Genomic DNA, 13,614 nt, shown 5'->3' with positions numbered 1-13,614 from the left:
GACAATAGCAAGTAAGTAGTTTGCCACTGTGAACCATGTTAAAGATGTGCGTAAACTCATAAACAGAACACAGACGTTACACACGGAATGGAATCTGTTCGTTCGGATAATCGAGACTGTTTATTCTCTGGCGTTGACATTCTTTGCGTTTTAAATTTACGTTCCATTCAGCTCTTACGACCTGTCACATACCAAATTGAGGCTGGTGAACAGGGTATTAGCTGTAAACAAGATATAGTCAGAGTCACACCATGGCCTCTCCTTTCCTTGTAAACATAGATTTAAACATTTATGACAAGGGTTTTGCCATTTTTATGTGCAGCTGGCTTCGATTCTTAGATTATGTTTCTTTTTTTGTCGGCATCACACTCGTGATCACCAGTTTCCACAACGTGTAAAACGTCCAAGACCTTCAGCACTATAATGTTTTCTTCCATATTTAGATAACTCGGGCGATATAACTGAAATAATGTTGAAAGTGGCGTTGAACTCAACTCATAGCGGGCTAGAAACCAATCCGTCAACGTCATCTGATTAGATATTGATAACACGTCATTCCTACACTCTGTGTTCTAGATATCCCCACCTACAACATAACCAGTGACAGGGCTACAGACGCCGTGGATGTGTATGATGGGATATCCCTCAGAGTAGACATCCGGGGCTTCTACTGTTCTGCCGCTCACAACATGACGCTGCAGGTCGGGAGTGTGACACTGCCACTGAACATGTACTTACCCGAGGCTGTGACCGAACCAACAAACAGAAACTTCACCATCTCCATTAATGTCACAGAGTCACACTTTGGGGATGTAGAACTGATATTTCTCTGCAACGACCATCAGTTAAATGTTAGTCATGAAAGCGTTACAAAACTGCAACAAAATGACTCGAACAAAGTGTCAGGTAGGTTTATGTCAGTGCATTGCGTCTGTCCACCCGCACAATTTCGAACATTTTTTTTTCAAAACAAATATGACATACAGAATATCCTGCGACATTTTGGCCTAAAACTCTCGAGCATATAAGTATCATCACGGACTCATGGCACCCCAATTCCTATAACATGAAATGATCAGTCCCCATACAAACCTAGTCATCACATATAGTGTAGCATGCATTTCTCAAAAGGACGTTATCGTCGTTCTTCTCACAGAAAAGTGGTGTGGTAGTTTGTTTGATGTCTACACTTGTGTACACTTAGTCTATAATACAATCAACGTTTCTGAAAGTACTCTTTTTTGTAACAGTTCCAAAGACCCCGACATGCAACATCACCAGTGACAAGGACACAGAGACGCTGACCCTGTACGAGGAAGTGACACTAACAGTGGACATTGCTGCCAACTACGACATACGAGGCTCCTACTGTTCTGTAGATTCCAACTTCACACTACAGACCGGGGATGTCACACAATTACTGAATGTTGCTGGAACCGAGGCTGATCATGATCTTTCACCTATAACCTTCAATGTGACCAAAACACACTTGGGTGGTGTTAGGCTGATATTAAACTGTCAACACAAACACTCGAATCTCACCTGCCATGGTGTAACAGAACTCAATAACAGTGAGTTTTTAGTAATAATTATTATCGAGTGGGTACTACCAACACCACATGCACATGTACGTAGTGTAAATGGCTATCCTCCCTACCATGAACTAATGATTAAACGGGAATACCCATGGATTGCCCCAAAATATGCCAAATGGTTTGTCAGCAGTGGTAAACATCTTCCAATGTTCTTACCTGAAATCCTGGATAAAATAAGCATGGATATTTGGTGGTATTTATTTGCTTGTTGGTCGGTTGTCCAATTGGCAGCACCCCAGTGTCCCCCCAGAGCACATAGTGTGCGTTAATAAGTTGTACATGGAGGATGTGATTATGTTTGTTTGTTTGCTGTTTAACGTCACACTCAGCAGCATTCCAGGTTTATCGTGTCAGTCTGTAAATACATACCACACACATAGGTTGCTAAAGAACAATTTGAAACCTAAAACTTGGGCAGTTTGATTTCAATCCATGTCGAAATATCAATGGTTATACGACAGGGACATATCATTAATTACGTCAGTATATTGTCAATGTCTACTATGGTGTTCCGGTAAACACTAATGTTGTGTGTGTACTCGCACAGTGTGTATATATTCGCCGTGTATAAGTATTATAGAAATGACAGTTCAATCCCTACACAACACGCAAACGTGAGGTGGACCCTTGACCCAATTACTGCATATGCGGCGGGGGCTTGGTCGCGGTGATGGATACCCCGTAAACGAGACACATTCTCTATGTGTAGAAAGTGATGAATGGTATTGTAATGTGACTTTTAACTTTGGCTCGTGGGATTCCCTTTCTCCATGTGAACATTCTGTAACAGTCATTATGAGCCGATATTATGCCTATGCAGTTTGGCTTTGTTTCTGTTTTTAACAAATGCAACTTATGTTCTGTTATTTAAGGGGCGGTCGGGTAGCCTAGTGGTTAAAACGTTGAATCGTCACGCCGAAGACCCGGGTTCGATTCCCGACATGGGTAAAATATGTGAAGCCCATTTCTGGTGTCCCCCGCCGTGATATTGCTGGAATATTGCTAAAAGCGGTGTAAAACCATATTCACTTACTCACTCTGTTATTTAAGGAAGTGTATCTAACTGTGACTTAAACGCCTTTATAACGTTGCAGAAACCAAAACAGCTGCTGTCCCAGGAAACGCTGGGCTATACACAGTCTCCACTCCAATTATTGCTGCCAGCGCTGTTGGTGCCATAGTATGTTTCATCAACGCTGTCATCATCATCATGTTTCTCGTCAAGAGAAAACAGGTAACTCGAATAAAAGCACAGACATCAGTAAAGCCTCCTTCGTATATAAATGTAGGGGCACCCGGAAGTTCAGCTTATGCTACCGTGGAGCTGAATGATGCTCCAACAGGATCAAAGAACATAACTGTAATAGATGCAGAAGGTTATGCATGCGCAGGGGATTTCAAAGCTGAAAACAGATCAAGTTCGCTGACGAAGGATGAGTCCAACGAATTGTCGTTAGCTACAACCTCCACGGACAATCCTAAGAATGACCTCGGTGTAATCGTACATCACATTATTCTCGAAGATAATACAAGTCATGTCAATGGACTCTATGCCTCTATTCACAAAACGAAGGACATGAAAGTGCATAATGATGACACAGCAATCTGATAAGTTGTTATATATTTGGCGAATTTTTGAATAACCTTGTCATATTTTCTGCTTTTTTCGGAAGTTTTTGTTTCAAGTTTCATTTGTACTTAAACCGATTTTCCATTAACATGTTCGAAACCACCCAAAGAGATCATTCATTCTCTGGTTAACGAATCACAGTCATAGAACAGTTTGCGTCCATGAGAATGCAGAGTTACTAGACTGGAAGGATAAGCATTATCGAGAATTCGAATGTATCACTTTGTCAGGTATACGTTGCAAAGAAATGTGTTGTGTATTTCCAAGAAAGCATCAATATATGTGTAAGCCTGTGAACGTATCCGAAAAATAATTATGGCTTACTGATTAAGATATGCCTTCAATAAGTTGCGATCATGACCTGGGTATGCCATTAATGACATTTCTGATCTTTGTAATACAAGATAGCCTGTGTCATTAATAGGTAGTTACTCTGTGCACACTATACCATTATCCGTTAATAATAGTTTTGTTTGGATGTTTATATTAATATCTATATCTGAAATGTCACAGCCCCAATCAGTGTCTGCTCGTAGCCTGCAAGCAATGGCTGGTTTACCTGATTAAAAGCGGGACTGTGGTTAAAGCGACTGATTTGTCTTGTTAAGTTCATGGCTAAAACTGGCGTTAATGGAAATTCACTGATTAATTCACTCAATCGTGTCGCTTCATCTATTTTTCAACGTACCAGTAAGCAGGTTGATAGACATACAAACAGTTCTTACCCCGGCATGTTATCTTAGATGGAGATTGATAAACATGTTTATTACATTTTTTCAGCAACTACCCAAAAGCGGTAACCATCACACTCATTAAAATACTTCAGTCCTGAATGTAACTTAGTACGATTATTGCCCATTGTACAATTAGCAATACCGATTCTAATATGAAAGAAGAAAAAAGAAATAACGTATTCATAACATCAATTATTTACCATAATGTGTTGTAGGTAGGAGAGGTGTTAGAGATAGGATTGTTTTTCTATAAAATGCTGAGCTGAACACTTAAATGTCTCTTCACAACACATTTCATTCATTTTATCAAACATGTCCAGCAAGCAATAAATCCTTGTATGTCAATATTGAGGACTATTATTGGACATTCCTGATAACATAACCATAACATACTGTTATCAGAGGATCTACATTTTCCTCTAGGTAAAATGACACATCATATCCTCGTCATATATTCTGGCGAATATGACTGTGCCACATTAATGAATCATATCGCTCATGTTGTGTACAGATGTACGTGTATGGACATTCATATCCTGTGTTTTCAAGGCATATTGTTCCTGTTGTATATACACATCATGCGTTGTCAAGACACGCTACAAATAAATGTGTCATACCTCCGACTTGGAGGGAAATATATTTCTCAGTGGGAGAATAAATCTCTTATACCCCGCCGCGAGCAAAACAGGCTGCATGTGCATTTCTGAGAGGCTGAATAAACCGCTTATACCCCGCTTCGAAGCAAGAAACACTTTTTTTCGAGTCAATATGTTAATACATGTTAGTAACATACATTTTAATTGCAGCAGGAACACTCGGAGTGATTTTGCTAAACTTAAAATATTGAATTACGTTTCCTTTACAAACAAACTGAGACCCATTGGGATTCCAGTTTATAATTAATCCCCATCAAGCTATGTAGGTTGGTCAGGCTTGTTAATTGTTTACCTTCGTACCCTGAACCTGGATTACTTGTTCCGGACCTAGGTGGCCTGGGATTTGTTTTACACACAGGGTATGTGTGGGTGGTGAGGTGAAATGAGGTTTAACTTCGCGTTCAACGTCACCTTTGTGGTGCTAGCCCACTTCGATACCAAGCCGCAGTTTGACATGAAAACGCAAACCAGATGCAATATACTTACCCCTAGCCGACCAATGCTTGTTTTAGGCCCTAAATGCCGCGCTCCAGGTAGCATAACAACAAGTACCTTATTTGACGTTTGTTGGTATGGTATTAAGGGACTGAAAAAAGGATTGGTCGACTCGGAGTCAGAATGCTGTGTCTTTGTTGGGTATTCATGTAAACTGCGGCATGGTATCTCAGTGTGCTAGTACTATAAATCGGCATAAGTCGGGACTAGCACAAGCAGCCACACAGAATCACACACACACACACACACACACACACACACACACACACACACACACACACACACACACACACACACACACACACTCCAACCACTGCACCACCGAGGCGGTCTTCACGACAACCCTAATCATGGAAAGACATAATCCATGGTTCAACGATACCTGCCTATTTTGAATCAAAGTGTATAACATATTGAGCAAATTTCAAAATTATCAACAGCCAAAGACAACCCAAAAATCTTAGAAAGATTTTGACAAGTTCTAAATTTGATTCTGTTTTCATCACTCCACAGGTGTCTAAGTGCGGTGACAAACGTTTCCTAACTTGCAGCAATATTGAAGCAATTGAAGGCTGTTCAGTCCAAATTACAAGGGACACTAAATTTACTGTAAAACAAAATATGACTTGTGATACTAGAAATGTTATTTACTTGATTGTTTGCAGTGGATGCAATGAAAAGTATATCGGAAAGACAGAACTTAAATTAAAAAGAAGAATGAATCTTCACCGTTCACAAATAAAGCAGCCACACAACCGCACGATTCCACTCAGTGAACATTTAGAAGCATGCGGAAACGGCAACTTTTTAGTTTTCCCGCTATATAAGCTAAATTTGATCATGAACCTGCATTGTTTCAAAAAGAGCAACATTTCATTCATAAATATGCGCCTAAGTTAAATGTAAAGGCGTAAGTTATATGTCCATTGTCACCTTGGTATTGTGACGTCATAGTTTCCTAAATGTTATGACGTCACGTAATTATATGTTACTACTTCATGTCCGTTATTCAGTTATGGCCTGATGAGACTCGTACGTGGTACGAGTTGAAAGCGCTAGCCTATTAAAACTGTGTTCAATCTTACTCCACTTATTTAATCATTAATATATATACATAACTGTTCATTTGTTTGGGGTGTAGTGTGCACCCCTTCCATGCAATACCACGTTTCAGTTTCTGTATACAAACTGACGTTCAAAAGAAACTATACCAAGAAACATCATCTTATATTCCTTGATAATTCAGAGAATGGAAATTACATGCTGCTTTAATATTTCGCCTAAGATACAAAAAACGTATCCGAAGACGTAAAATGTAAATTACCAACAAACAAAACGGGCATTGTTCTATAATTACGTATGCAGACGTAGCACGGGATGCACGTGCTAACTGGAGTACAAAAATATCTTGATCCGTTAGGATCGCAGTAACTAAAAGCGAACAGAAAATAGAACATCGTGTGGCCCAGCTTCGGACTACGCATGACAAGATTGCAAGGACTGTCGGTTGTGCTAATGTTTCCATAAGTAGGTTGATGAAACGTTCACCGCACTGTTTACCAATGGAGAGCAGAGAGCAGACAGACATATGAGTGGAAGAGCGCGTGTTGACAAGCCCATTCAACGCCATCACTTGCGTGTTGTACATCTCGGAAACAGTTTCATTCCCCGACGACATCTGCATCGACGAGTCTCGGACATCGTCAGTCGACAGTGTTTTCCCCAACACCAACGTTGGCAGTTGCGGGACTGGGGACGATTCTTATTTTCATCGACGCGACGACGTATTGTGCCATGCATTGATGTACGAGGTGTACACGGGCGCTAATATAGTTTTAAAAATCCATAGTTAACTGCCTTTGCAGAGGCATTGAACTCTTTTGGTGTCCAGTTCTTTGGCCAGTGACATTGTGGCTCGTCACATTTGCCCTACTTGTGTCTTGGGTCACTGTCACTTTCAAAGATTCGGCGTTTATAATGTATTTTCACAACATGAAACAACGCCACTGTTATTAATATGTTTATATCTTTTGGACATGCAACATATTTAGGGTTTTCTTCTGTGGTTAATCAAAGTAATGGTATATTGTAATGTGGACGTCAGTGTATATAGAGTCTGTAATCCAATGCTTTCCCTGTTCGTGAATATCAATGTTTCCCTGCTTTTGACATGCTTTTGACTGGTTATTTGGTATTTTAAATATCTAAATTATATCATAACTAAATTCATTTGTTCTTGGGGTATCTGGCAAAAAAAAAATATTCGTATAGATAGAACACACCTGGAATTTTATGCGTTTTATATTTACAATCTTCAATATCAGTTATTGGTCGAGAGTGTAAATTGTGTCGGGTTAAAATAATCAATTTGTGCAAGTTTAAATTCAAAGTATGGAGGTTGGTCGAACACTACCTGATAGCATGCAGATTCTTTGAGCTATTGATCTGCATTTACCTCCAAGTACGATAACATGCTATATCCTGCTCATAGCTTCCGGCTAATTTGGCTTTGCCATGTAAATATTATTTTTCTGTTGTCTACAGACGTACATGTGTGTAAATGTTTAAATAGTGGAATTAGTTTTGCAAACAGAAACCCCTTTGGAATTCAGCTTTAAAGTTATTTCAAAGCAATTTATGTTGGAAGAAGTTGGCTACTTAATGAATTGTGTGGTCAGGCTGGTTGAAGTAGTTGTTTTACCTCGAAGGTGTGGATTGCCGTGTCTTATGTCGATCACTGAATTATCCGTTCCAGACTCTGTTATAAGTTGTGTTTGTTTGTTTGTTTGTTGTTTAACGTCACACTCAGTAATATTCCACCTATATGACGGTGGTATATAAGTAAGCAAACCTGGACCAGACAATCTAGTGATTGATTCATGAGCATCGATCTACGCAATTGTTTTACGATGACATGCATCAACCAAGTCAAGGAGCCTGACCACCCGATTCCGTTAGTCGGCTTTTACGGCAAACATTGGTTGCTGAACCTATTTAACCCTCATCGTCACAGGTCCGATAACAAGTAGGCGGATGTCCTGTTGCTGGAAGGTTGCTGAGTGCGGCTTTTAAACACTGCACTTCACTTCTTTCATTTATTTTTTATTCACTTTTTTTTATATGGCAATTTACTTTATACTTAAACTGGTACGTTAGAAGGTAAAAGTATGTTTTGAAGATAAGACTAGAGGTCCTGATCGAAAACCGGAAGGGCGGTAGTTCGATCCATAAAAGATGGAACATGCAGTTAATCTGCCTCGTCCTCTGCATTAAGGGGATACGTCAAGGACTGTTCGGTACAACCACATTTCACCTCATCCCACCTATTTGAATATACTATTTTATCTTTTTGAGGACACATGCACATATTGCATATAATATGACGTATGATTACATCATATAGTCCATGAAAGGTAAAATGAAATTGCAATAAATATAGTTGATCAGTCAACCTAGTAAGTGATCATTTATAAGCATTATTACATTTTAAATCAGGTCTTATAACATGTAAAGTTATTTCCAAGCTTGGAATGCACTGTTACTTGACAGTTGTGAAGAAATCAATAATTGAACGTTTTTATATTCTGTTTTTTAAACGTTGAAATAATTATATATCCTTCAATCAGTCATAGACATAATTCAGACTGAAATAATATAAACTTTGTTGTATAAGAACATAAGTTCTAATGCTAGGGTTGGGAGTTGCAGATGGGTGAGTGGGTATTTCTACTGGAGGGATTGGGTGCCTTCCTTCCTTGCCAAGTATAAAGTTAAATTCAATGAGAAAGTTTATACCTGTATGTGTTCGCTGAGGATGATACCATAGGGGAATTTATTTCTTGCCATCCCCAGCCCTAATTATACATCCTTGAATCAGTCATAGAAATAATTAAGACTGAAATAATAGAATCATTAAACAATATGTCGTATTAGAACATAAGTTCTAATGCTGGAGTTGGGAGTGGCAGCTGGGTGAGTGTGTATTTCTAATGGAGTGATTGGGTGCCTTCCTTGCCAAGTATGAAGTTTAGCATCACGACATGAATAATCAATTTTGCTTGGTTCTGTTATGTTGTTGTTCCTATGCACATGCATGGTTCAACCTTTTGTTCACGTTAGCTTACGGGTTTACAATCATAGTGAACACCTTTTGGAAATAACATGCTAGATATTTTTATTCCTGCGACTTAATAACAATTGAATAACCAAATCTCTTTTCTAATATGCTTCATGGATCCGTGTGCTATTTCCCTGATCATCAACCAAGCTTTTCTTTAAACCATACATTGAGTGTTGTGTGGAACTGAATCATGTCATTGTTGTTAGGATACGATACACTTTGTTAAAAAACATGTAAAGAAAGAAAGAAACTGATTTATTCATTTCTTAAACACATAATGTTGTTATATGAATCCAAGCAAACTTCGTATTCAACATATCAGAATGCATTGCCATATTGTTTCTTCAAATGTTAAGCATAAAGATGTGCTGATACCATAAATTGTACATGATTTTACAAATGCAATATTTACTTTTTTGTATCAAATAAATTGATGTTCTTTGGTTTCATGTCCAACTTCCTTTTTTGAGTTATCGCTAGTAAAATGTTCTCGCTTATGACATGTTTGGGTGTTTGATAATCGATGAAGTCGGTAAATGGTATGGGAAAGAGTTCAAGTAATATTAAAACCGAGTTTGGTGTACTTCCTCGTTCTCGATATAGCAGCTCACACATAGAGATAACGAAACATTTATTAAACACGCGGGATAAAGGACACGTCCATATGAATACATTTTCGCCACGCCTTTGCGTTGATTCTATGGCAAATGTTCAAAAAATAAAGCTCATTTTCCGCGTAAGCAAGTGCTGTTGTTACTAATATCACGGATGAATAGTGTTAGCTGAACGTTATCGTAGTACTCCACTGAAAAGGTCAACATTATTGATGTACTTCCTGTTGAATATATGGTTCATGTTGATCTGACGTTATCAATGTTCAGTTCTAGCGCTACTTTTGTATGCATGAGTAGGACGTCAATTGTTAAAGCTACAGTTTAGAAAATATTCTACTTTGTCCCTTGTTAAGCATGCACGCATAAGTTGTTTCTATCCGTTAGGACTTTATTTCATTTGTAACAAAATAAAATGATTTTCCGTTTGGAATTGTGGAAGTATGTAGCAGCCCATTGAGAAGTGTGTTTGTTTGATTTTACGTACTTTTGGGACTTTACATTGTAACTTGCCTACACAAACACTGGATTCAAAACACACCTGATAAATAGTTAGACTAGATGAATATTTTGTGTTGTATTGATCTATTGCTAAAAGTGCCACGATACTCTGGTTTCTCAAGAAAGATGAACTCATTGAGGTAATAGTTTCCAAACAAACAATGCTGGTTGTAAGAGGCGACTAAAAAACATCGTTGGATTAGACTCTTGATTGACTTGGCTTAGTACGCTCATTACACTCCTTTGGCGAAACATCCTGTCACGTAAAATCGATTTCACACAAAGACAAATTATTTGTTGTTTTGTTTCTTTCATGAATTGTGAGCTAATTTATAGAAACATTCGTCGACACGTTTTGAAGAGTTATTGCATGTAGTTGAAAACATGCCTCACGTTCCATGTGTCACGTATGGAATACTGTAAGGGACATTCTCGCGACCTCGCATTCTCGCCATCTCGACCTTTGGAAACGAGCTAAATTTGCCCAAAACACGAGAATGCGAGAACGCGAGATTTGGCCAAAATCTTGCGTTCTCGTGATCTCGCATTCTCTTGTTTTTGGAAGAAAGCACTTTCTGTCAAAAGAAGACAACGCGAGAATGTGACATTTGGATATGATGCAAAATCTCGCAATCTCGCAATCTCGTATTGTCAAATTAGGCCACAAAAACACGAAATCGCGAGAACGCATGAATGTGACATTTCATTTTCTCGCGATCTCGCGTTTTAGACGCTGTCCGTGCGCATGCATAATATCATAGGTCAAGGCGCATGCGCACGTAAGTAGTCCTTTGGTCATGCTTCTTTCATGCTCTTCATTCGCCATGTAGCATTTAACAAAATTATGACTTGAGCTTGTAAATGCTTTGTAATTTACAAACACAAAGTCCTATGTGGACTAGACCAGGGTCCTCTCCCATTGTAACGCTTTCCTAAGTACTTTATATTAAAAACCCTCGACATGCTCAATATAATTTAACAACAGAAATTGTGTACATGAATGTCCAATGAGAGTGATGTGTCCGAAATCTGGAAACGAAACTATCACCGTCAGTGAGTGAATGAGTAATATTGCATAAAGCGGCTACACTGTCAATTACAGAAATAATCACAAGCCAGTGAGTTTCTCAATGAGGCAATTTTATACACGGCTATAATATTCATTAAAATAAAATTCTCACAGACCAATTTGTATCATTCGGTTAAAATGATATTTTCCAATGTTTGTTTTTTTATAGGATACCACATTCGCTACTATAATTAATATATATTCATCCGCTCCCGCCTGACAACAAAACATCCGGCCTTACATAATTCTTATGCCCTCAAATTCCTAGAAATAAAAGTATCGTTAATATGAGCTTTCCTAGCTTCCTACGTTCCTACCTGATGCATGTGAATCGCACCCGTCGACAGCAATTGTAAACATATGCCTAAAGTATTTTGATAAGAACAAAATAAAACGTTAACAATAAAATGCCTCCTGTCTCCCAATCAAACTGTAACTTATAATTTATTGCGGCATTAACACCCTAATGACAGGCATGCTTATACTGGAAAAGTACCCCATATATCTAGCGTGAGGGACCTTCATCATCTTGTTATCACTCTCCCTTCATCATCCTGTTATCCCTTCCTCTTCATCATCCTGTTATCCCTTTCCCTTCATCACCCTGTTATCTCTTTCCCTTCATCATCCTGTTATCTCTTTCCCTTCATCATCCTGTTATCTCTTTCCCTTCATCATCATGTTATCTATTTCCCTTCATCATCCTGTTATCTCTTCCCATCATCCTGATATTTCTTTCCTTTCATCATCATTTTATCTATTTCCCTTTATCTTTCTGTTATCACTATCCCTTCATCATCCTGTTATTTCTTTCCCTTTCTCTTCCCGTTTTCATTTTCCCTTCACCATTCTGTTATTTCTTTCCCTTCATCTTCCTGTTATCTCTTTCCCTTTATCTTCCTGTTATCATTTTCCATTCAACACACTGTTATCTCTTTTCTTTCATTATCCTGTTATTTCTTCCCTTTCATCATCCTGTTATCTATTTTCCTTTATATTCCTGTTATCTCTTCCCTTCATCATCCTGTTATCTCTTTCTCTTCGCCATCCTAGTATCCATTTCCCTTCATCGTGCTGGTATCTCTTTCTCTTCATCATCATGTTATCTCTTTCCCTTCATCATCCTGTTATGTCTTTCCCTTCATCATCCAACTATCTCTCTCTCTTAATCCTTATGTTATCTCTTTCCTTTTATCCTCCTATTATCTCTTTCCCTTCATCATCCTGTTATATTTTTCCCTTCATCGCCCTGTTATCTCTTTCCTTTCATCATCCTGTTATCTCTTCCCTTCATCGTCCTGTTATCTCTTTCCTTTCATCATCCTGTTTTTTTCTTTCACTTCATCATCCTGTTATATCTTTCCCATTATCACCCTGTTATGTATTTTCCTTCATCATCCAACTATATATCTCTCTTCATCCTTCTGTTATCTCTTTCTCTTCATCCTCCTGTTATCTTTTTCCCTTTATCTTCCTGTTATCTCCTTCCTTTTATCTTCCTGTTATCTCTTTCCCTTCATTATCCTGTTTTCTTTATCCAGTCATTATCCTGTTATCTTTTCCCTTTCATCATCCTGTTATCTCTTCCCTTTCATCATCCTGTTATTTCTTTCCCTTCATCGTCCTGTTATCTCTTTCCATCATTATCATGTTATCTCTTCCCATCATTATCCTGTTATACCCTTCCTTTCATCATCATGTTATCTCCTTCCCTTTATCTTCTTGTTATCACTTTCCCTTCAGAATCGTGTTATTTTTTCCCCCTTCATTACCCCGTTATCTCTTTCCCTTTATCATCCTGTTATCTCTTTCCCTTTATCTTACTCTTATCACTTTCCTTCATCATCCTGTTTTTTCTTTCCCTTCATCACCCTGCTATCTCTTTCCTTTCATCATCCTGTTATCTCTTTCCCTTCATCATCCTGTTATTTCCTTCCCTTCATCACCCCGTTATCTCTTTCCCTTCATCATCATGTTATCTGTTTCCCTTTATCTTCCTGTTATCTCTTTCCTTTATCATCCTGTTATTTCTTTCCCTTCATCGTCCTGTTATCTCTTCCTATCATCATCCTGTTATCTCTTCCTATCATTATCCTGTTATCTCATTCCCTTCATCATCATGTTATTCCCTTCCCTTCATCGTGCTGTTATTTCTTTCCCTTTATCTTCCTCTGATCACTTTCCCTTAATCATCATGTTATTT

The 13,614-nt window shown here is 38.4% G+C and overlaps 1 protein-coding gene across 1 annotated transcript; it reads left to right on the top strand.

Annotated features, from left to right (window-relative positions):
• The first annotated feature begins 689 nt into the window (after positions 1-689).
• Positions 690-3,204, top strand: LOC139457001 (uncharacterized). Its single transcript, XM_071238458.1, has 3 exons — positions 690-906; positions 1,251-1,571; positions 2,690-3,204. Exons 1-3 carry the CDS (start codon positions 690-692, stop codon positions 3,202-3,204), a joined length of 1,053 nt encoding a protein of 350 aa, XP_071094559.1.
• The last annotated feature ends 10,410 nt before the right edge of the window (positions 3,205-13,614 follow it).

Source organism: Haliotis cracherodii, unplaced genomic scaffold (assembly GCF_022045235.1).
Source record: "Haliotis cracherodii isolate W230 unplaced genomic scaffold, xgHalCrac1.p SCAF_12, whole genome shotgun sequence".
NCBI lineage: Eukaryota > Metazoa > Mollusca > Gastropoda > Lepetellida > Haliotidae > Haliotis > Haliotis cracherodii.
The sequence above is the reverse complement of the archived record's forward strand: the minus strand, read 5'-3'. Positions and strand labels throughout refer to the sequence as shown.

Coding starts and splice junctions, on each gene's coding strand:
- LOC139457001 (XM_071238458.1), top strand. CDS start 690: ATGACGCTGCAGGTCGGGAGTGTGACACTGCCACTGAACATGTACTTA. Junction 907..1,250: donor TGACTCGAACAAAGTGTCAG/GTAGGTTTATGT, acceptor TTTTTGTAACAG/TTCCAAAGACCCCGACATGC. Junction 1,572..2,689: donor TGTAACAGAACTCAATAACA/GTGAGTTTTTAG, acceptor ATAACGTTGCAG/AAACCAAAACAGCTGCTGTC.